This window comes from Cynocephalus volans, chromosome 5 (genome assembly GCF_027409185.1).
Source record: "Cynocephalus volans isolate mCynVol1 chromosome 5, mCynVol1.pri, whole genome shotgun sequence".
NCBI classification, from domain to species: Eukaryota; Metazoa; Chordata; class Mammalia; order Dermoptera; family Cynocephalidae; genus Cynocephalus; species Cynocephalus volans.
In genome coordinates this window covers 49,755,373-49,780,053 of record NC_084464.1, presented here as the reverse complement: position 1 = coordinate 49,780,053, position 24,681 = coordinate 49,755,373, and the positions used below count along the sequence as shown (strand labels likewise).

Below are 24,681 nucleotides of genomic sequence, written 5' to 3'. Positions count from 1 at the left end.
TATCTGATAAGAGACTAGTATTTAGAACATATAAAGTATTACAACTAAAAAAGAAAAAGACAATCCAATGTTAAAATGAGCAAAGGATCTGAATAGACATACAAAGATCTACAAATGGCTGATAAGCACATGAAAAGATGCTCAAAATCATTAGTCATCAGGGAAATGCAAATAAAAATAACACTGAAATACCACTTCATATCCACTAGGATGGCTCAAATAAAAAAGACAGATAATAACCAGTACCAACAAGGATGGAGAGAAACTGGAACCTTCATACTCTGCTGATGGGAATGTAAAATGATGCAGTCTCTTTGAAAACAGTCTGGCAGTTCTTTAAAAGGTTAAACATAAAGTTACCAAGTTACTGAAACCCAGCAATTTCACTCCTAGGTATAGACCCAAAAGACTGAAAACATATGTCCACACAAAAACTTGTATATAAATGATCACAGCAGCATTACTCACAATAGCTAAAAAGTGGAAACAACCCAAATGACTATCAACTGATGAACAGATAACAAAAATGTGGTATAACCATGCAACAGAATATTATTTGGCCGTAAAAAGGAATAAAGTACTGATACATGAAACAATATGAATGAACTTTAAAAACATTGCCTAAGTGAAAAAAGTCAGTCACAAAAGACCACATACCGTATGATTCCATTTATATGAAATGTCCAGAATAGGTAAAGCCATAGAGACAAAAAGATTAATGGTTGCCAGGGGTTGGGTGTGGGGAAAGTTGAGGGAAAATGGGAGTGAATGCTAATGGGTATATGTTTCTTGATGGGGTGATAAAATTGTTCTAAAATTGATTGTGGTGATGGTTGTGCAACTTTGTGAATATACTAAGACCACTGAATTGTATACCTTAAATAGGTGGGTGAATTGTATGGTATGTGAATTATATTTCAATAAAGCTATTACTTTAAAAAATTGTTTTGGGAATCTCTACTCTAAAACATGTGGAGTATACTAACATTTATAAAGCAAATGTATTTCACAGGGCCTAGCCTCCAAAGCCCTGTAGTTTCAGGTATAACCTAACTTTTTAAAATTACATATAGAAATGTTAAGCTTGCAAAAGACAGGAAACTTTCCCCAGGCTAAAGTCTCTGTTGTAGATAAAGAATCGTAACACAGCAAAATTGCTGGCTCAAGGACAGATGCCCTTGGAGCAGGTTAACCTAAAGTTTACTTGATTGTTATGTAAACATACTGAGGAAACTGCTGTAGGAAAAGACAGCATTTTCTAAGAACAAGTTTTTGTTGGTGGATGGACTTAACTTTTTGCAAATTGCATTACGGAATGTCACTTTGTTATTTCACTGATGTTACCAGCCTCTATTATTAAACTATACTTAGCCATAACTTCACCTATGTTCCTTTTCTGTAACTTTCTGGCCTGGAGAACAAATACTGAGACAGAACCACAGTTCAGGGTTATTCTTCCTAGGAGGAATGCCTCTCCCTTGAGGGTTCCTGGAAAATTAACCCCTTCGGGACTTCTCACTGCTCAGAAGAAATGGGCTTTGAGTAATCCTTTGAGTCTCCGTCACCCAGGGGGAGACAGGTGACAGAGTGTAACAAAAACATCTTTTTTGCTGTTGCTCTTAATGTCACATATTAATATAATTGTCATTTTAAATTTATTATAATTTCTAATGGAGTAAATTTTTGAAATATTCTTTGATATTCTTGTTAGATTAGTTTCCAAAAGAACTTCAGTTGTTCATATGCCTACTCAGGAGCTTTAATTAAACCAAGAGATTTAAATATAATAATATATTTTAAATAGTAGATAGACACTACTATTCCCAGCAGCAGGAAATGTCTGTATTTACTTATTATATTATTGATTATAAAAGTAGTTAATAAATTTTGCACCACAGCAAATAGACATTTTTTCTCCTCACTGAATGATTTGCTATTAATTACATGTATTTATCTTATATTTATATACATTAATTTACATGTATTTATCTTATAATCCCTATTTCATTAGTCCTCTATTGCTGGACTTAGATTTCAGTCTTTTGCTATTACTAATAGTGTTGAAAAGAATTTCACTTATCTAACTCTCTGTATTCCCAAAATATATGTCCACAGCCTTCCTAGAGAAAGCAAAGACTGGGGTTAATATAGCTTGCTATTTTAGCTGGCTTTCTAAAGAAATTCTGGTCTCACTTACTTTGGTTTCACATTTCAGAATCTATGCATTAGGATTTGAATATATTTTGACTTAACCTCTTTCATGCCATTTTTTGATGTCAGTTTTTGTCCACCATTTTTTAAAATTTTAGTAGAACTTGAATGGAAATAATATTCCATTTTACCCCACAATATTGAAGAATCATTTCTATTTGTGTCATTTTATAGTCATCCCACTTTATGAATTTATATTTTATTAGTACTCTAGGATTAAATATATTGTAAAATTTAAAGCACTTAATCTATAAACTTATATTAAGAATATTTTTTAAACTTGCTATTTAATCAGTTGTTATTCTGATTTCTAATAATCTGCTCACTTTCTGCTTTCTATCTCCAATCTTTCCTTTTGTTTGCGAGTTAGTATTTTAATTTTATCAAGAATCAACATAGTAACAAATTTTCCCTCAATGTCATATCAGCACAACCGCAGGGATATACTTTTCTTTTATCAAAAATCATCCTCAAAAATAATTAGAAAACATAATCTATCTTACCTGCAAATACAGTTTGTCTGCTTTCAATTTATTTTCCAATTTTAGCAATCTCTTTGCCTGTTCTGGTACATCCAACTTCATTTTTATCATGCACTTAGTTTCCCGAACAACTTCCAAAATTTTGGGATCAAAATTAACCAGCAACTTCCCTGTTTCTGGATGTCGCACAAAAAGTGTGGCTTGTAAAGCTACAAATAAATGACAGCTGACATTACTTATTCTGGATTTCCTTTCTGATTCCAGCTCTGTTTACATGTCTGTCTTCCCCACTGGACTACTAAATTCTTAAAGGCAGAACAATAGTTCTGGATGTCCCAGGTGTTAAGGCACAGTATCTAGCACATAGCTGGTACTCAAAACTTAGATAAATGAATGCAGAGTGTCTTCACTGCCATAAAATCAGAGAGATGAGAACTGACCAAGAACTGATAACCTTTGTGGTATGAACTGCAATACATTTCTGAGTGGGTCGAAGAGATCCATAAGACAATGTTAGTTTTTATCAATCATGACTAAACCCCTGGGAAAGAACCAGAAGATGGGCAGAATTACAAACGATGACACACCTCCTAGATTTCAAAGACTTTTCTATGCCTGACCCCAAACTGGCTTCTTTAAGGAGGTTTATCTCAACTAAATCACCATTCTGAATTCCTGATAACTAGGTTAATTTCTGGTATCACCAGTAAGAAATATTTATTAAACACCATTGAGTTGTAAATTTCTAGAATGCAGAAGTTTTTTTACACTACAACTCATAAACGTCATTCACATAAAAAGGCATTTTCAGATATGCTTTCTATTGTGAATTAAAAATGCATAATCCCAAAAGGTTCTGCTGGGTAGCCTTACCTAATTTGTTATCCTAACATGAATTACTTCGAGAGGTATAATAATAAAACACTTATAGACTAGTATGTGCTAGCTTGAATTATGAACAAACACTATTAATATGAGAATTGAAAAGGATGAGTCGACACCAGTTGACGATCCACCAGAGAGAGCTCGTTTATTAGGCAGCACACACACACATATATATAGGGCTTTAAGGGAAAGCTGATTGGTTTAAAATACAATCCTTACTTAGCATACCGCATGGGGCTTGGGGGGGAGCTGATTGGCGTGCGATTCGCGCCGGCAGGAAGGAGAATGCGGAAGAGAAGGGCAACCAGCACCATGATGGGGTGCGGAAGAGAAGGGCAACCAGCGCCATTATGGGGTGCGGCCGAGAAAGGCTTATGTGATCAGGGTGTGATCCCTTGGGGCATTTGGGTTCTTACATTCCTCCCTTTTTCCTGTTTTAGGAAAGGGGACGTTGAAGTCATCGAGCTACTTCCTGCTGAACTGGGACATTGTGGGGGGGGCAAAGGGAGGAAGGTACATAAATACCCATTATGAAACTCCAAAGGAGGGTGGAGAAACAAGTAATTTCAAAAGGGAAGAAGTCCATAAACGTTCCTTGAAGCCACAAGTCGCACATGCACTGGTTCCATTGTTTGTAGTCAGAGACTGGAGGGGGCAACCAGGCGTCGGTGGCGAGGGCGTGTAGGAATGCGTTTCCTCTGTAAGGTGGTGTCTCTTCAGCATCGGCTGAGGCGCTCACGAGATGAGGCGAGGGGTTCATCGGTACCTAGCAGCTGGTAGTTTCTAAGTAAAAGCTGGTTAAAGGCCTGATTAGAAATTTTTCCCATTTGGGCTTGAAGAATGATGCAGGGCAAGAAAAGGCAGGTTATGAGGAATAACAGCATTCTTCTCCAAGGAAGATGCAAGTACCTCCTTTTTCTGCAGTGAGGAGGTCTAGTGCTCTACGGTTTTCGAGGGTGACCTGAGCTAAAGAGGTGATTTGTCTTTATAGAGAGGAAAGAGATTCGGCAGTGGAAGTTAGAGCCCCTTCAAGTTTAGTATTGATGTCTTTGACCGCCCATAAACTGTGTCCTAAGGCTCCTCCCGACAGGCCGGCTCCAACAGCTGATGTTGTTAGGGAAATACCAACCGTGATTGGGAGGAAGGCGGCCCCTTTTTATTTTGAGGGTGGATGAAGAAGATAGAACAGTTCTCCTAATTCACAAGGTAAGTGGGATGCCTCAATTAATGTGGAGATTAAAGCTAAATTGGTGATTGTGTTACCCTTGGTGTTAAGCAGACCGCGTTCTTTCCATATGGCGGCATGAGAGAGAAGTATATGAAAGACATATTTGGAGTCCGTGTATAAGTTAAGAGTTCTTCCTTCAGCTAGAACGCAGGCTCGAGTGGCGGCAATAAGTTCAGCCTGCTGGTTGGTAGTACCCTTGAGTAAAGGTTGGGCCTCTATAACCGAATCAAGGGAGACTATGGCATACCCTGCGTAATGAGTGTTTCCTTCCTTGAATGAGGACCCATCCGTGAACCATGTGAGATCAGCGTGAGACAGGGGTCCCTCAGTGATGGAAGAGCGGTAAGGTATAAAATTTTGAAGGCTTTCTATGCAGCTGTGCAAAGGGGTGTTGGGGAAATCTGGTATAAGCAGTAGGGTAGCCAGATTTAGGGGTGGGCAGGTAGTGAAGGATAGGGCAGGATTTTCCAGAAACGAGGATAGGAAGGTTAGGATTCTGGAAGGTGGGAGGGATTGGAGAGCCTTATACGTAAGAAGGTCTTTGAGGTGATGTGGTGAGAGAATGGTGAGAGGTGCCCCAAATGTTAATTTGGATGCCTCCTTATGCAGTAACTGCCCTGCTACTAGGGCTCTTAGACAGGGTGCCCAGCCTTGTACAGTGGGGTCCAACTGTTTTGATAGGTATGCTACGGGGGCAAAGGAGGGGCCATAATTCTGTCCTAGGACGCCTAGAGCTTGTCCCGTATTTTCATGAACATAGAGGAAAAAGGGTTTAGTTAGATCAGGGAGATGAAGTGCAGGGGCTGTTAGAAGGGCCTGCCGAAGCTTGAGAAAAGGGCGCTGAGGTGAGGAGAGTAAAGGTTCTACAGGAGGACCCTTACTCACATTATAGAGAGGTCGGGCTAGCAAAGAGAAATTGGGGATCCATGCTCTGAAATATCCGGCTAGACCCAGGAAAGATAGGATCTCTGTTTTGGTTTGGGGGATGGGCAGGTCAGTAAGAAACTGTTTTCTGTCCAGGGTGATTTCCTTCTTTCCCGGGGAGAGGAGAAAACCAAGGTAGGTTACAGACGGTAAGGAGATTTGGGCCTTGGTGGGGGACACTTGATATCCCCTACCCGCTAGGAAGTTAAGCAAATGGGCAGTGTCAGCTTGGGGTTGTTCCCATGAAGGACTGCACAGAAGGAGATCGTCCACATATTGTAATAAGGTAGACTCTGGATGGTTTAAGTGAAAAGATTTGAGGTCCTGTGCTAGGGTCTGCCTGAAAATATGAGGGCTATCCCGAAATCCCTGTGGCAGGACCGTCCAAGTGAGTTGTTCGGAGTGACGGGAGCGGGGGTCAGTCCATGTGAAGGCAAAAATGTCCTGAGTATCGGTTTCCAGGGGTATGGAAAAGAAGGCATCCTTTAAGTCCAGAACCGAGAAATGAGTAGAGGTCGCTGGGACCTTGGAAAGAAGAGTGTATGGATTTGATACAAGGGGGTGAATGGGAATGACAGCGGTGTTAACAAGGTGGAGATCTTGGACGAGATGAAAGGCGCCATTAGGTTTTTTTACTGCAAATATGGGAGTATTGAAAGGGGAGTGAGTGGGACAGAGATACCCCTTTTTGAATAGGTCCTGAATGATGGGGCTTAACCCGAGGAGGGCTGTTGTGGTTAATGAACACTGAGCCTGACAAATATATTTGGAAGAGTCTTTTAGTTTTATGCGTACAGGGGAACACTGGGCCAGAGCAGGGCTGGCAGTGTCCCAAACTGTGGGGTTAACAGGGTGCATTAAGATGGGTAAGGACTTCTTTGGAGGGGTGGGATTAGTAGGATCTTGGGCTTGAACTAGCGCTAGGAGGAAGGAAACGGGGGAAGAGGAAGAGGACAGGGGCAAAGTAATGGAGACTTGAAGCCGTGATAGAATGTCCTGACCCAAGAAGAGGATGGGGCATTGTGGCATGACTAGAAAGGAATGGGAGAAAATGGATTGAGTGCCTTGAAGGCAGCAGGTTAAAAGAGGGGGTTTTGGGGAAAGATTTGTTTACCTCCTACCCCGACTATAGGAGAGCTGCTGGAGGTGGTGGGGCCTTTATATTCCCTTAAGACCGAAAAGGTGGCTCCAGTGTCCAGGAGGAAAGATACTGGGTGGCCGTCCACAACCATGGATACCCTGGGCTCCTGCTTTGTTATAGAGATGATCGGGAAGGGCCCAAGGCTCCGTCATTCCTCCTCAGTGAGGCCCACCATAGGTGGTGTTCACGGTTCTGGGGACTGTGGGACAGTTGGTCCCTCACCCTTTCGGGCAAGGGGGCAATCAGATCCCCAATGTCCCTTCTTTTTGCATTTTGGACAAGGAGTGGTGGGGGGCCTGGGGGTGGGGCAAGCCTTTGCCCAATGCCCTTCCTTTCCACATTTAAAGCAGGCTCCAGGTGGAGGCTTAGAGGTGGAGGCTGTGGGAGGGCGCCCAGGGGGTTTGATAAGCTGGGCCAACATCTGGAAGTTGGCATGGTCGGCCTTTTGTTTTCAACGTTCCTTTTCCTCCTCCCGATTATGAAAAACCTTGAAGGCCACTGACAGGATTTCAGTCTGAGGGGTTGCAGGACCCTGCTCTAATTTTTTAAGTTTAGTTTTAATGTCGGGGTAGGATTGGGCCAGGAAATAGGTCATAAGGACATGCCGGCCGTCTTCTGAGTTGGGATCTAAGTTAGTGTATTGTGAAAGGCCTGAGTTAATCTATTGAGGAACTCAGAGGGAGTTTCCTCCTTTTTTTGGACAATTTCTTGAATTTTTTGGAAATTGATGACCTTGCAAGCTGATTTTTTGAGGCCAATTATTAAGCAAGAGGCAAAACGGTCTTGAGCCTGGATTCCCTGGGCTGTGTTATAATCCCAATTAGGTTCCTGTTCTGGGACTGCTTGGGGGTCTGGCGGGTGATCCGGATTGGTACGATGGGTGTCAGTAGCATGGGTTTGGGCTGTATCCCAGACCCTGCGGCGTTCCTCAGGGAGGAGGGTATTAGCTAGGAGCATGAAGATGTCATGATGTGTGAGGCTGTAGGCCTGCAGGATCCATTGGAATTCTTTAATGTAGGTGGTAGGGTCAGTAGAGAAAGAGCCTTGTCTTTTTTTCTAATTCTGTAAGGTCAGCTAGAGAAAAGGGAACATGGACCCTAACTACTCCTTCAGCCCCAGCTACCTCACATAGTGGGGCAATTGTTAAAGGGGTGGGGGGAGGTCCTCGGGAACGGGTGAAAGGGGGGCTTAGTGGGTCAGGAGTAGGGGAGGGTAAAGACAAAGGAGTGGATGGCGCAAGAGGTGCAGAAGGTGACGCGGATGATGGGGGAAGAGGAGTGGGCGCCGGAGGCACTGGGGGAGGAGGAGGTCGGTAGGGTGGGGGTTCATCAGCAGGGTCGAAATCAAGGGGTGACTGTGAAGATGGTTTACAGGCTAAAAGGACTTGAGAGGGAGCACAGGAGAAGCAGAGGGTGGGGTTCTGAGCCAAGAGGCAAAAAGCCTCGATGTAGGGGATCTCCTTCCATTTTTTTAGGCACTGGCAGTAGTTAAAGAGGTCTCGTAGAATGTTAGGATCTAGTGTGCCCTCAGGGGGCCATGTGTTTTGATTATCTAAAGGATAATAAGGCCAATCTTGTGTACAGAATTTGGTGAGGAATTTGGGCTTAATATCCGGCCTGAGGGAAAGGTTGGTGAGGTTTTTCAGAAGGCATTGAAGTAGAGAGTCCCCTAGGGAGGAGGAGGAAGCACCCATTCTGGTCTCTTAATGGGAATTTAGACAGAAATCGGACAGAGATTAGTGATAAGACAGATCCTTCAGCCGGATGGGAAAGGCGGGATCCTAGAGGGCATCCCCAGTAGGTCATGTCAGTCCCGGCAGGTTCAGGTACGAACCAGGAGGAGAGAAGGGAGGTGTGGGTCGTCACTCAGACCTTCACTTCTCTAGGGCAAAAGCCCGGTGCCTGAAGGAACCTAGCGCTAGGAATTTCTGGTCGGGTCCCAGACCCGGGAGGTGGAGAGAAGAGAGTGGTGGACAGGAGGGTGAAAGAGAGAAGGAGAGAACAGAATGGGGTTTTTAACCTCCAAAAATGAAAGTAAAAGTTTACTGGGGCTTTGGAACCTGTTATAGTTTGGGAATTTATGGAGGTCGTGAAGACCATGGTGGGGTGGGGTATGGGCGTTAGGGGCTACCGGACGATCACGGATAGACTCCCTGTGGTAGCCTGAAAAAGGGCTGGTGCCCTTTAGGAAAGGGGGCTTACCTAATGATGAGCCGGTGGTGAGCGGAAGGAGCCAGCGCCGAAAAGAATGGACGAGGGTGGACCGTCAGTGGTGAGCGGTGGAAGGGAGGCCAGTCCTGGCGGGACGGAATTCCCGAGGGGCAACTCGAAAAGTGTTGCCGCTCGAGGGAGCCCCGAGGGGCGACTTGCAAAGTGTTGCCGCTGCAATTCGAAAAGTGTTGCCGCTCGAGGGAGCCCCGAGGGGCAACCCGGAAAGTGTTACCACTGCGATCCGAAAAGTGTCGCCGCTCAAGGGGAACTCCGTCCCGGGTTTCGGCACCAAACGAAAGGACGAGTCAACACCAGTTGACGATCCACCGGAGAGAGCTTGTTTATTAGGCAGCACACACACATATATAGGGCTTTAAGGGAAAGCTGATTGGTTTAAAATACAATCCCTATTTAGCATACCGCATGGGGCTTGGGGGGGAGCTGATTGGCGTGCGATTCGCACTGGCCGGAAGGAGAATGCGGAAGAGAAGGGCAACCAGCACCATGATGGGGTGCAGCTGAGAAGGGCTTATGTGATCAGGGTGTGATCCCTTGGGGCATTTGGGTTCTTACAAGAATTTCATTATAATCACAGGATCTCCCAAACTTCATATTACTTCATAGAATGTGGCTGCATCAAATTTCTAGTAAGATAAAATAGTCTGTATATCCCTTTGAAGATGGTTGACTTTTACTGATCAGTTATAATTAGTCTTGATGTAGTTCTTAACAATGTAAGTTCCATGAGGATTTCAACTAAAATTTTATCCAACCCCTTTGGAATCTTTTTAAAATTGGGTTAGAAATAATTTATTCTCTGAAGTAAATTTCAAAATAACTTTTAAACATTCATGTAATAAAATCTGTCTTTCTTGAGACTGTACTGAGCTTGCTTGAAAGGACAAAAAGGTTATCAAGATAACTAAAACAGACCAATAATGACAGCCAGAAAATCTGCTCCAGGACTGAGAGAGCATTTTACCCCATGTGAATCACCATCAAAGAAACTGTATTGAGCAACCAAGTAAAGGAGGCTGACACTAAGTGCCCAATTATTATTCCAAGTTCTACATAGTTAAGTATAGTCACATCAATAGAACAACAGGAAGCCTTCCACAGCAATTCATTTCTGATAGTCTATGCATACATGAAAGAATTTAACTTTATATTGTTTATTTTACTTGTGACCACTTCTCCTGGGCATCAATACCTTGCGATGAGTCTATGAAAGCCAATAGGTGTCAAGTGATGTTCTCAAGGGAAATGAACTCTCCAGAAAACTTGATAAAATTGTTATTTATCAAGACTGTCTGATCCCTATTTACTAGACATTTTTAAAATATTTAAAGAGCCCCCAAGCATGTCTGGCACCTTTAGAAGCAGTACAGTATAATGGTTAAGAGAACAAACTCAGCAGCCTGACTACATGAATTTAGGCTCTGCTATTTACTAGCTGTGTGACCTTGGGCCAGTCACTTAACCTCTCAGTACCTCAGTTTCCTCATCTGCAAAACAAAGATAATAATAGTTCCTCAGGGGGATGCTATTAGGATTGAAGGAATTTGTATATGTGAAGTGCTTAGACAAAGCCCTGCACATGGTAAGCACTATAAATGTTAGCTCTGACCATTACTTAAAAGATACAAGATGAAACAGACATAGAGAATATCCTCGCAATGTGTAGGGGAAATAAGACAGATATATAAAGCAATAAACGTCATGACGAAGAACTACAGATAAAGTGGAGGACTCTGGAGGAGGAAGACATTATGTTCTGCCAGGAAGAATAAGGAAGGGCTTTATTGACCAGGTGACTGTTAAGCTTGCTTTTGAACATACACAGATAAGAGGAAAGACATTGGGGACAGAAAAACCAGCAGGAGGAAAAAAAGTAGATAAGCGCGTAGTACCGTAGAAGCAAAACAGTGCATGCTCCATATTTCAGTTGTTAAAAACTCTCTTTCGCCTTTTTTCACAGTGTGAGCTTTAAGCTTCTCTTGATACTCCTTTGAGAGTGTTGCTCCATTTGCAGACTTTCATTAGAACCCATAGGGTCCTACCATATACCACACTACTCAGAAACAGCTGGCCTGATAAAATGGCTTATTAAAGGCTTAACTACAATGACAATGGGGATGATGTCCTATGGGTGCTGGGTGCTGTGTCCTAGGATGCAGGTATGCAGTGAATCAATGGCCTGTACATAAGTGCTATGTCCCCAACAGCTAAAATACATGAGTTTTGGAACCAAGAGGCAGAAGCAGTCACTCCCAGTACCCACCCGAAGAATTTGTGCTCCCTGTGCCTGCAATTCTGTGCTCTGCTGAAGTGGAGATCCTAGTTTGGAAGGGAGAAGACTTTTTACCAGGGGACACAGTAAGGGTTCTGTCAAGGTCATGAATAAGAGCTTCCAGTTAAAGTCATGATTAAGAGATTAAGGTTAAGTGGGACAAAGCAGGAACCTGAACTGACCAACAATTGAGTCCACACAAAAACAATAGCATTCCAGATGATGCCAGCATGGATGGATGATGGCTAAAAACCATCCCCTGCCTCACACTTAACTCTGCCCAAAGCTTGTCACCACATAATCCCACCCTGCAGAGGCACGCAGACCCAGTCCCAACACTCTTAAATTTACTGGACCTCAAAACTCAATTAAATTCAGTAACAGAAAAAAGAAAGGGAGGGAGGGAGGCTGCAATTCTTTCTCCCCTAATTAGGACTGAGAGTTGAATCTACAACATGATAAAACTGAATATGAAAACCTTTCTACATCTATAGAGAAATATCTACAAAGATACTGTCACTTTTAAATACTGTTTTTCAGGGGAAAGTCATAATTTAAGTATATCAACTTTAAGGTCATAACAATTTTTGCTTATGAAATCAGAATATTATTAACTGTAAACAAATAAACATTGTATCATCCCTATATCTAAATTTTAACTATCCTAAGGTAATGTGAAAGGGATATAAAAAATTCTCCAGAACCATGAACTCATTCGAAATCACCCAAACCCCATTTCTGAGCCCATCTCACAGTCGTATACACACCGTACTGTAACTGCGAAATCTCTCTGACCCAGGCTGTGTGATAGACCACCTCAAATTCCACCAACACATAGGAGATTTTGTTATACTGACGGATGACAGCTTTACCTTCCAAACTTGACAAAATGTCTGAGTGTTTCTGTTTTTCAAGGGAACAAGAAAGATTTATTTTAAAAGACTGTTTTCCTATTCAAATCATAAAATTGTTTATATTTAAAATGACATCAAATTATTATGCTACCAATTGAGATTCTGCCCCAGAGTAAAATAGAGATGGGAAGGCCACACAAGCCAGAAACAGAACTAGGGAAACATCAGTAGAGAGGAAACATTGGAAAAGGAAAGGAAGATCTAAAGAGAGGTCTCTAGCCCCACAGCCAGCCCCAAGCATTAAGAACCTAAACCTTCAATTCTCTATCCCCTCCCCACTTTTCTGAACAAGATACAACTATCTGATTGTCCTTGAACTGTGAATATCAAGTCAAATTCTTGAATTCCAGCCCACACACAAAAAAGTAACCACATATCAAAGAATTAAAACCAAATTTCTTTATGTAAAAATTGTAAGATTTAGGTATTGATTCACATACGACAATCTCTGCCCTGCCATTACAAAGTCAATCAACAATTGAGTCACCACCCTGGCCTCTTTCAATTTTTTTTTTAATTTTTTTTTTTTTTTTTTGATATTCAGAACAAAGAAATAAATGATGGCAGCCAAGCAGAAACAATAAAAAATTAATAATTAATATTGCTTAAATAATAAAATTACTTGTGAGACTACTGTTTTGTAATTTTTTTTTTCTATATTTAAACAGAAGACACAACATCAAATAAACTCTGCTCTGCTACTCTCTCTTGAATAAAAACAAAAAAACAAAGACAAAGAAAAGACAAACTGGCAGTTTCAGAATGCCACCAGGGTCTAAGACTCTTGTTTTTCAGAAACCTATCATCTTAAGGACACAGAAGATGAATATACTCCATTATACTCTGTCTAGGTCTCAGTTCTTCATACAGGAATATAGACTTTAAGCATATCTTCCCCTTCATTAAATATATATCAGGGACCTATCAGTCCACAGACGGAAGTAAGCTTCAGCACTAGGCCTATACTTTATTGTGCCTTCAAAACAACTATTTTTTAAAAGCCTTTATAAAGTCTCCAGTGTTATTAAAAGACATAAAGTTATAAGACTCAGTAAATTTGAGATAACTGCAATTCAACCGGTTTGGCTGCTAAACATGAAAGAATTGACTTAGTCTCTCTCAAGCATATTTATAAACTAAATTTTCTTTGCCCAGTAAAAGAATTGGCTCTAAGTACTTTATTGGACACAAATATTATAGGATAAAATATATTTATTGTATTAAACCCACCATAGTCCACATATTGTAAATTTAATTATTAGCTTACAAAGAAATAGTTGATGGGCTCACTTATCCGGCGATAGAGCTGCCTCACCCAAAGTATTTTTCCTGCTATAGGTGGCATGTTGCGAGCAAGAGGGGGGTTATCTTTTTGAGAATGATAAAGCTGTAATTAGAAATCTGGTGTTACTGTCTGAATTCAATACGAGAAGGCAAAAAATAAATAAAGCTGTATTTGTATTGTTGTTTTACCATTATTCACATTTTATACATAGTAGGTAATCGATAAGTATGTAAATGCACTTCAGAGATAATACCCTGAGGCTCTTTACCTCTATTTCCTATTACACGCATATTTTTTTCTGCCTCTATCCTAAATTTTAAGGGGCTACTGGTGGAGGAGCACATAGCTACATTATATCTGTCATGATATTCTCCAGAGCTCATATTTCTATACACAAATATATTAACTTAAATGGGCTTTGCTGTACACACACCTGAATACTGTGGTGAAAATACGGTTTTTAAGAGCAAAGAGGTGTAAATCTGGCTGTCCAGCAACATACACTGTCAGCACCTTCCCACATACAGAGGGGAGAATCAAAGGTCCCCAGCAGTGAAAGGATCCACTGAAAAGCTTGGCACAATATAATAACGGCAAATACTTTCAGAATTTTTCTCTTTTTCTACTAACGTACCATTCTATTTATAAACACGATACTTGCCTTCTTAATAGCTTCAAGTTCAGCTACATAGTATTGAAGAATACACTCAATTGTGTGGTTTATTTCTAATTGAAGACAGGGAATGTTCAGTTTCTGAAATCTAAAAGTATTTGAATAATTACTAAATTATTATGCTAAGTAATTAAAAAGTAAATGAGAAATATGCTTAAGAATTGCTGGAGTACTATATATCCATTCATTCATTTCACAGCTATTTATACCAGGCCTCACACATTGTCCTAGGGTATTGATGAACAAGACACGTACAGTCTCAGCCCTCCTGGAGCCTACGGGTACCTTATGGAAAAGTCAGTCAAGAGTTATATACATAATTATTTAAATTTAAATTATGAGGGTGCCAGAAATGCATATAACAAAGGGATTTGGTCAAATCTGGGGAATCAAGAAAAGTGACATTTAAACTGAAATTAAAAAGACGAGTGGCAAGTCGGCTCAGCAAAGATCGAAGGGAGCACATTGAATGTAGCTTTGCCAATGTTAATGCTCACATAATTCCAAATAACCACAATCATAATAACAACTCTTCCAGCCAAATATCACTTCCACTTAGAGAATAAATGTCACATGGGAAGTACTAAAACCAAAACATTCCAATAATAAAATGAATTGACATAAGCATACTACAGGTAACAGTGAGAGACAGAGAGAGAAGTCACCAACAAAATGGCACCTGCTGCCATAAAATCATTTTATGTCTGTTTTAACTTTTTTTTTTTAATATACAAAATCAGTTTTTCTATACATTAGCAATGAGCAATCTGAAATGTAATTAATGTTTTGACTTTTTTACAATGGTCTCACAAGGCATGATCCATCATTATAGACGTGGAAGTATGGCAAAGCCAGACCCAAACCCAGATCCACTGGCGCTCAGGGAACAGTTCCAAAAAGGCCCCTGCATGGGTCTTGAGCCCTCCCTGAGCTAGAAGAGAAAGGCCTCCCACCTGGCTCCTCCCTCTAATCCAAGATTTCCTGCCCTTTGGGGGAGTGCTGCAGTTAGGAATAGAGGGAAAGGAAGTTGAAGGAGAGTAGATTTTAGGTGCTCTTACCACAAAAAAAGGTGGAAGTAGGGGTGGTAACTATGTGAGATGATGGGAATGTTAATTGGCTTGATTGTGGTAACCAATTCTACTATGTATAAGTATATCAAATCATCATGTTGCACACCTTGAGTGTGTACAATAAAGAAAAATAAAAAAAGAAACTGCAGGAGCACTCAGGAAGGAAAATGGAAAGCTTTGGGATCTACTGCTAGATAATCTCACTTTTAGAAATCCTTTCAGTATGTTGAATAAAACACTATTTGTCCCCTTTCCAATAAAACACCCATTAAATTAACCTCAAGTATATTACATGGCTGTGGGGGAAAACATGAAATAATTACACTTTCTCATTGAAAGACTTCCTGCTACAAAAAAAAAAATGCATTGAAAAAATATCATTCTATATTTCAAAATTTTACCACTCCATTTAGTGGTAATTGAAAGGTTCGTGTTTATCAGTTTTAAAGTTTATGTATGAGAGATTTTCAAGAATCTTATTTGAAATTGTATTTTCAGACGTAAAGTTATCCCACTTAGAAACTTACAGCTTAAATCATTGTAAATACCTTTGAAGCAGCTGAAGAGCCTGCTGAGAAGATAAGATTTTCCCAAAAGTACTGTTCATAAATGCCTGTATTTGTACCTAAAATAAAATAGTAATATTTAAACAATTTTTGGTATGAAGGAAGAGATTAGGTTTGTTTAACAATAATTAATGACTTTGCTACAGAATCAAAATAGCCTCAAACACATCTACACATCTAAGTATCTAGAACTTCACTGTCCAGTGGTGGCCTCTGGCCACATGTGGATACTGAGCACTTGAAATGTCACTGCTTGGAAGTGAGATATCTGTAAGTGTAAAATACATGCCAGATTTCAAACACTAAATACAGAAGAGAGAATGTAAAATACCTCATTAATGATTTTTATAGTAATGATATGTTTAAATTACAAAATTTTGAATACATATTGGGCTGATACACTACATTATTAAAATGAATTTCATCTGCTTTTTTTTTTTAACTTTTATTCATGTGGTTACTAGAAAGCTTAAAATTACATATGTGGTTTGCATTTGCAGCTCATTATTTATTGGATATTGCTGATCTAGAGAATTTATGAAAGGAGTGTGTATCCCTTACCACACATTTTTGAGAGGGATATTTAGAACTTCTAAGCACTCTGGTAGAGCAATATAATGACACTATAGACACCCAGGGCCAACAGATGTCATTCTCTCACACTACTGCTCTCAGAAATCTCTTTGCTGCTGCTACTGAGGGCCAAAAAGCAAAAAATGTTCTTCCAAGACTCCCACCACCCCTAGCAGTGAACTTCAAAAGATGAAACTAAATTATTCTTTGCAAATTACTTTTACATGTAGATCATATTGGTATAGTCTACTAATATATGCCACACCCATAAACCAAACATTGGAAAGGGAAGGAAAATTAAAATACGGACACCTCAAGTAAGTTATTTAACTATCAAAAGGTTAATATGACCTCTAAATTTACTGAAAGCTAAAATTTATATCTAAGACTACTATAGAGCCTTTACAACATAATTTTATCAGTAAATCATAAAAATAATTTAAGAGATAAGTTTAGAAAAACATTCCTGTTGCTATAAAGATTTAACTCACAAAGCATTTGGGAACCAAATTCCATCCTACCCAAATAGCCAAACACTAAAAATAATATCTAAAATATATCTTAACATCAAAGAGTCTAACTTTCAAAAACCGAAACGAAATCTATGCCACAAACAAAAAGTGTTATTGTTAAGACTGATAGAATTTTAGGATCTTTCTTACAGCCCAGATTACATGTAATATGGTTTTCTAATGTTTTTAATTTTTTTTTAATTCTTTAAAAACCACATTACCTGTAATTTCATTATGAGAAAAAAATCTGATTTTTCTCACCTTCATCATAAGAATTTCAAACTGAGAAAGTAGACAAAGTATATTCTTGTCCCCACCTATGTCTCGAGGACATTCTTCAGCAAAAAGACCATTCCCTGGGGCTAAACTTGGGTTAACAGTAGTTTTCAGTAAGTGAGTAACTGAAGTCATATAAGCACAAAAGGTGAGAGAGAAATATGTTACAGTCTCATCTGACATTCTTTTTGACTGCCATTCATCCCTCATGTCCTGTGTGTCCCTTAATCTACCACACACAAGATATGAGGGTCTCTTCAGGGTTGTCTTCTACAGCTGCAGAGGAATGCAGGCATAAAGTTTAGGACCAAAAGGAGAGGAATCCATGTTCCTAATCTGTTCTCAAATCTTTTCACACTTTAAGACAAGGAATAACGATTACAAATTCTCTTACACTGGAAAAATAACATTGCCTCCTTGGCACAACAAAAATCAAATACAAATTTTAATGTAAATTAAAAATGAACCCTAGCTACAATAGCCCTTTGGGCTTCTAGTTATTCACTGATATCTTTTATTGGATATGCTCATTTTTCATTAAAAATAAAAACAAAAAAATATTTTGTGGACTAGCTCAAAAATTATTCACATCTCAAACATTTTTGGTCAATTTGCAAGAGTAATTTAAAGTAAATAATAAATGTGTGAACACTTATTATATGTGAACATTTACAGTAATAGTACTGGGCAGTACTACTGATTACTTTTCAGCCTTACTAAGTAGAAGTATAATGACTTACCTCTAAACCATTGATTTTTGTCATGAAATCTAAGAAATCTATGTCAAATTCTGTCCTTCTTGGATCCAGAATGTCATATTGCTTTTTCTTAACCCTTTGATATATATTTTTGAATTTTATTGCCATAATATCTATTCCTTCTATGGTAGAATTACTCAAGGCTGAATACGTTTGCACAATTGTTATCATTTCTGTAATCTTAATAAGAGAAATGTTATTTTATTTCAAAAAATGAGACATTTGGTCACTTCCCTAGACTAAGCTCTTAATAAATCATTGATTTAATAAAAAAACAACAAACAGGCCTTAGAATCATTTAGCCAAACCAACCAGAGGAGATAAAAATAGAAGACAAATCTGTCGCCAAATGACAAATCTGTCACCAATGACAAATCAGTCATTACTACTCTTAGACTATTTAAGACAGATGATGTTCTAGCACATCCAGAGAGTTTATCACCTTTTTCAGAATTTAATCACTTTGTCCTTCTAGAAGTGGGGAAGAAGGAGAACTTGACTAAATAGCTTCATCCTTCTGTTCTTAAGAGTTACTGGGCCTACCATTCTCGTTGGCCCTCACCGTAGTTCCTCCACCTGGGTTCTCCCTCTCACACCTGTGTTCAGGTAAAGGACTGGTCTAAGAAGCCGGAAGGATGACAGCAGCCACTCTGACCCCTGAAGAGCCCTGGGAAACCCTCACAGCGGACTTTATTTCAGAAATAGCTGCTTGTATTTCAGTGTACCAACACCACCTACTTCGGGCCCTTAGCGACAAGAAGGAGGAGGAGCTGCTGAAACAGCTGGACGACCTGAAGGTGGAGCTGTCCCGCTGCGCGTCGCCAAAGTGACAGGCGGCGCGGCGTCCGAGCTCTCCAGGATTTGAGTTGTCCGCAGATCCACCGCTCGTGTTCTCACCGTCGTTATCCAGACTCAGAAAGAAAACCTCAGGAAATTCTACAAGGGCAAGAAGTATCAGCCCCTGGATCTGCGGCCCGAGAAAACGCGCGCATGCGGCGCCGGCTCCACAAGCACGAGGAGCACCTGGAGACCAGGAAGCGGCGGCGGGAGGATCGGCGGCGGCGGGAGGATCGGCGGCGGCGGGAGGATCGGCGGCGGCGGGAGGATCGGCGGCGGCGGGAGGATCGGCGGCGGCGGGAGGATCGGCGGCGGCGGGATCGGCTGTACCTGCTGCGGGAGGTCGCGGGCGAGGCCCGAGGGCGCCAACAGACTCGAAACTGGCAGGCAAACACGGGCTACTCAGTTCCTCAGTCTTCATCATGATTCCCGGTTTTAATTCCTGCTTTAGAAAACAATGCACAAAGCTCTTCGGGGCCAACCCATTTGTCCAGTGGTCAGAAAGGGAATAAACCTGTTTTCAAGGAGTCCTCCAAACACCACATACCATGAAGACAGCACTACTGCACTCCTACACAGCCAGCAGAGCTCACATATAGTCCCTATGCATGTCAACCCACAAGGACCATTTTCAGAGCAACTGTTGCTCTTACTCCACTATTTTCGTACACTTCCAAAAACATTGTCATCCTAAAAGCCAGCCCAAACCTGGAGGAAATATAGGCCACCTGGGATTTACAGTATGCTGTATATTTTCTACATAAACATGGGAAATATCTGGGTCTCCTCCTAACACATAAAAAGTAAAAACAAACTGAAGAACTCAAAACTAATGGCTTGCTCTGTTATTCAAATCTGCTAAGACTCTGTCCTTTACCCCTTACCCTACCATCTGGCTCCAACAGCCAGAGACCGGGATGAAATTCCTGTCACTAACACATCCTCTATTTTGTTCATGGGTTGGATGAGGGATCATCCCAAGGCAGAGATTGTGGTGGGTCCCATGCCTGGCCCTTCAAACTTAGCCAGAGCACCCTCTGTCCCCATACCACACAGCAGCAACATAAAAGCCAGTCACCGTAATCAGCCATAATCAAGTTCCTGCTGGTACGTCATGGTCTTGCTTTTTAATCAGCTCTCCACCAACTTTTGACCCTCAGTATTGACAATCGATTTATAGTCCATTCTCCATATCACCAACCTTGGCACCCTTCCCAGCTCTCCACTTGCTATGATTCTCTCATCTCAGTTTCACAATGAGAAAAGACCCCACCTCACCTACTAGCTCTAGTCCCTTAAATCTGACCCCCAGCAATACCAGATTTCCTCTCCTTCTCATCTCTCCCACAAATGTTCAGAGTGAAAAGAGAAGAAAATTAATGATAGAGCTCTGGGAAATACCAATATTCACCAAAATTTACATGGCAGGAAGAGAAAAAAGCAAACACTATTGTACACACTTAATTATGACTCTTCTGCACATACTAACAGCCAATGCACCATCAAGTCTCCACCTACCAAAAAAGGTATGTTTCAGGCACCCTAATGCTGACACACCAGAACCTTCTTCATTTGTTCCTTAAAGGTCCCAACATCTCTGCCCAACTCTGAGGTTTCAGCTCTCCCATCCCAACCTCAAGTGCTGTCTGTCCTTTGACTTTGTGACTTGGTCATTCTGACTTTGAATCTCAGCTTTCCCTAATAGACTCTAACTTAGTTTACCCTCTGGCTCTCCTCTTCAGTTGTGTAAGAGTTCACAGGGTCAGTCCAACAGTGGCCCCTACTGTGCCCCACTCATCAAGGGAAGCCCACCCAGGCAGCTAAGTAACCACCTCTAACGGATTATGCTAAATCCTGGCTTCACTTCAGGTTAAGTTTGGTATCCCCATCTTTGAGGGTCTGGACACCAATATTCACCAATTACTCCTGGGAGAGATGCCATTCAGTCAAGGGGTTCTTAGTACAGAGGGGTTAGACTAAACTAGCAATCAGGATGCATGTCAGGTAAGGTCTGTAGGAGGTGCAACATTACCTCTGGTTACTGAGCCCTGGTGGCTTCAAGTTGTATTCTTAAGATAAGAGGCAGGGATTCTCCAGAGATCCATAAGGGGTGTAGCTAATGCATCTGGCCATTACTTCCCATGCCCTCTAGCACCAGAGGAATGCTTGGGCTGCTATTCCATGAAGGATGCCCATTCTGCCCAGCATTAGACCTGCCCCCAAAGATCCTTACTGCTAATGGCCTAACCATTTAAGATCAAGCCCTAAAACTCCACCAAGTTTAAAACTGCACCCAAGCTGATAAGGGTTCTGGTTACTGGAAAATTTAAGGATAACCAGGACCCACCCCCCAGTTAACACTTTAGTGGATTCAGAAACATTAAGCATCTTAGGGGATGTAAAAATATCATGGAAGAGGTCCTGACCAATGGGGCCTATATATCAATTTAACACATGCCAATATCGTTCTAATTGGAGATTTGCCCCAAAAAATATTCCTATGGTTCATAAAACAGCCCCAAGGTGATGTTGGTGGTATAGTGGTGAGCATAGCTGCCTTCCATAAAATAGCCCCATACAACAATTTCTCACGTATGGTACCAAAAGCACAAGCAATAAACAAAAAACTTGATAAACTGGACTTCATCAAAATTAAAAACTATTGTGCTTCAAAGGACACCATCCAGAGAGTGAAAAGATAATCCACAAAATGAAAGAAAATATTTTTAAATCATGAATCTGATAAGAAACTTATACCCAGAATATGTTTTACAACTCAATAATAAAAATAGAAATAACTTCATTAAAAATGTGTAAAGCTTTTGAATAACATTTCTCCAAAGAAATACAAATGCACAATAAGCACCTGAAAAGACAACATCATTAGTCATCAGGGAAATGCAAATCAAAACCACAATGACCAGGATCTGACAAGGGGGGGACTAGCTGGGAATATCACCATGTGTGGCTTGAGAGTGCATTAGGTCACCTGTAGTAGGTTGAAAAATGTCCCCCAAAGATAGTCCCTCGAATCTGTAAATTTTGCCTTATTTGGAAAAAGGATTTTTGCTAGTGTAATTAACTTAAGGGTCTTGAGATGAGCAGATAATCCTATCCTGAATTATCTGAATAGGCCCTAAATACTATCGAAAGGATCCTTGTAAAAGTGAAGAGTCCCTATGCACACACACACAGAGGAGAAGGCGACATGAAGATGAAGGCAGATAGTAGAGAGAAGCAGCCACAAGCCAAGCAATCCTGGCAGCCACCAGAAGCTAGAAGACTCAAGAAATGGATTCTCTCTTAGGGCCTCCAATAAGAATGAGGCCCTGCTGATGTCTTTATTTCAGCTCATTGATACTGATTTTAAACTTCTGGCCTCCTGAACTATGAGAAAGTAAATGTGCATGTTTTAAGTCAAAAAAAAAGCAAACCCACAATGACATACCACTTCAAACACATTAGGATGGCTAAATCCAGAAGGACAGATATAACAGGAGTTAGCAAGGATGTGGAGAAATCATAGCCTTATACACTGCGAGTTAGAATATAAAAAGATGCAACCACTTTGGAAAGGTCTGGCAGTTCTTCAAAAGGTTAAGCATAGAGTTGACATATGACCCAGCAATTCCACTCCTAAGTATATACCCACGAGAAATGAAAACATATGTACACAAAAAAACTGTACATGAATGTTCATAGCAACATTATTCATAATAGCCAAAAAGAGGAAACAACCTAAATGTCCATCAGGTGACAAGTGGATAAGTGAAATGTGGTATATCCATAAAATGGAATATTATTCAGCAATAAAAATTAATGCTACAGCATGAATGAACTTTGAAAACATTATGCTAAGTGAAAGAAGCCAGTCACAAATGACCACATATTATATGATTCCATTTATGTAAAATGTCCAGAATACATATACCTATAGAGACAGAAAATAGATTAGTGGTTTCTTAGGGCTGGGTAGAGGGGAGAATGGTGTGTACAGTACTAATAAGTACAGGGTTTCTTTTAGTGGGAATGAATATGTTCTAAAATTAGACTGTGTTACCACAATCTAACAATCTGAACAATCCTGTGAATATACCAGAAAACATTGACTTGTACACTTTAAATGGGTAAATTGTAGGGTATGTGAATTATATCTCAATAAAGCTGTTTAAGACACAAACAAAAACACCTCCATAGAAGCATATACAAAGGACCCCACTCAGTAACTTGGTTCTCTTCATCAATCATACTTTCCTGTCCTGGCTGGATCAGGAGGTTAGAAATAAAAAATAGGGGCCGACCCCGTGGCGCACTCAGGAGAGTGCGGCCTGCTGCGGGTTCGGATCCTATGTAGGGATGGCCGGTGCGCTCACTGGCTGAGCGCGGTGCGGCCAGTCACAAAAAAAAAAAAAAGAAAGAAAGAAAAAATAGGCTTCTGGACATGTTTAGGAAATGCCCTTCAACCTAAAATGCCCTACCACTTTCCAACAAATAATGAACAGGATCCTAAAGATTACCAGGACCTAAGGAGTTGGCAAAAAAGGCGGGGGGTGGGGGGGGTGGTACCTAAATGATATCTTTATAAACTTTTCAAAGGCTGATCCCAAGAAGCCTCTGGTATAGACTGCCCTACATACTCTTAAAAAAGAAAAAAAAAAATCACTCCTCCTCAGCCAGTCCTAATAAATGAATCAAAGGTACAGAAGTTTCTAACCCATGTCTATGCAGCAAAGGCATCAGCCACACAATGTTTACGTATACACTACACAGGCCCAGAAAGAGAATGTGCCTGTATATCCAGATATTCCACAACTATTGTGCTCTGCCAGGATCACAGATAATTTATCTCACACTTTATCTCAGCCTAATATAATGGTTAAGAGCAGAGGCTTTTAAGTTCAATTTCCATAGGTGGAGGTAGACTTGAGGTCTTGAGAGAGATGTAAGTTTGTCACAACTTCTGTGTGACTGGCAGAAGGCAGTAACCAGAAATGAAATAACAAGTTAGAATAAAATGCAGTGATCTGAGGGTAGTATTAGACAAGTCGTATCAATAGTGAGACAAGAGATCTGGAACAATATTCTCAATGGCACTGCATAAAGAATGAAATAACCAAAATGGTGTGGTTTGGGGTGGGATGCTGTGACTGCATAATGCTTACCTTCTCCAGTCTTTTACAGAAAGCTTCAAACTTTCCAAATATGTACATTTCTGAAACCTCAAAAGATTTTTCTCCTGAGGATTCTAAAATCTGTTTCCTTGTTTTGTGAAAAGATGTCTGGTATTCCTTGAATAGAAAAATGCAATCCTATGAGAAAATTAAAAGAAGTGGGGGTAAGGGAAGTGAGACATTTGTCCAGGTGTCAAAAATTCTATTCCAACACAGAACTGATCACACCAGCCCCTCAACAGAGGCTGTTGTTATTAATAAAAATGCAAGTTCTCTGTCTATATGTTAAAATTTACATCATATTTTCATCTTCTTCATTCTCACTAATTTCCCTTAACTCTTACCCTACATCAACATATAACATACACTATTTGTTTTTACATTTTCATGGCTATTTAGAACTTCCGGGAGGTCCCGAAATTATCTATCAAGATATCTCTATTTAGTTGGCATTCATCTTTTAATCAGCATCATTTATGTACAGATATATAAAACATTAAAACTGCAATATCAATTTATTTCATTTGTCCAAAAGGAGATCATAAAATCTTTGATGTGTATTTGACTATAGCTATACCATTACCCAGTTTGAAAAGCTAGTACCTATTAGAAATAAAAAAGAGGATGTGGTTGCTAGGGTCCAGTAGGAATTAACTATAATGTCAAGCTAACATT

The 24,681-nt window shown here is 40.4% G+C and overlaps 1 protein-coding gene across 2 annotated transcripts in view; it reads right to left on the bottom strand.

The window, feature by feature from the left end:
• The window catches only part of DNAH8 (dynein axonemal heavy chain 8), a 272,139-nt gene that overhangs the window by 219,304 nt on the left and 28,154 nt on the right, over positions 1 to 24,681 (bottom strand). For both annotated transcript variants that reach the window (XM_063096081.1, XM_063096082.1), the window contains exons 8-14: positions 23,998 to 24,144; positions 17,981 to 18,178; positions 15,862 to 15,938; positions 14,232 to 14,331; positions 13,553 to 13,672; positions 12,139 to 12,274; positions 2,715 to 2,902 (exon numbers count right to left, since the gene is read on the bottom strand). In XM_063096081.1, coding sequence (XP_062952151.1) covers positions 2,715 to 2,902; positions 12,139 to 12,274; positions 13,553 to 13,672; positions 14,232 to 14,331; positions 15,862 to 15,938; positions 17,981 to 18,178; positions 23,998 to 24,144 — 966 coding nt within the window. The remainder of the gene's footprint in view (positions 1 to 2,714; positions 2,903 to 12,138; positions 12,275 to 13,552; positions 13,673 to 14,231; positions 14,332 to 15,861; positions 15,939 to 17,980; positions 18,179 to 23,997; positions 24,145 to 24,681) is intronic.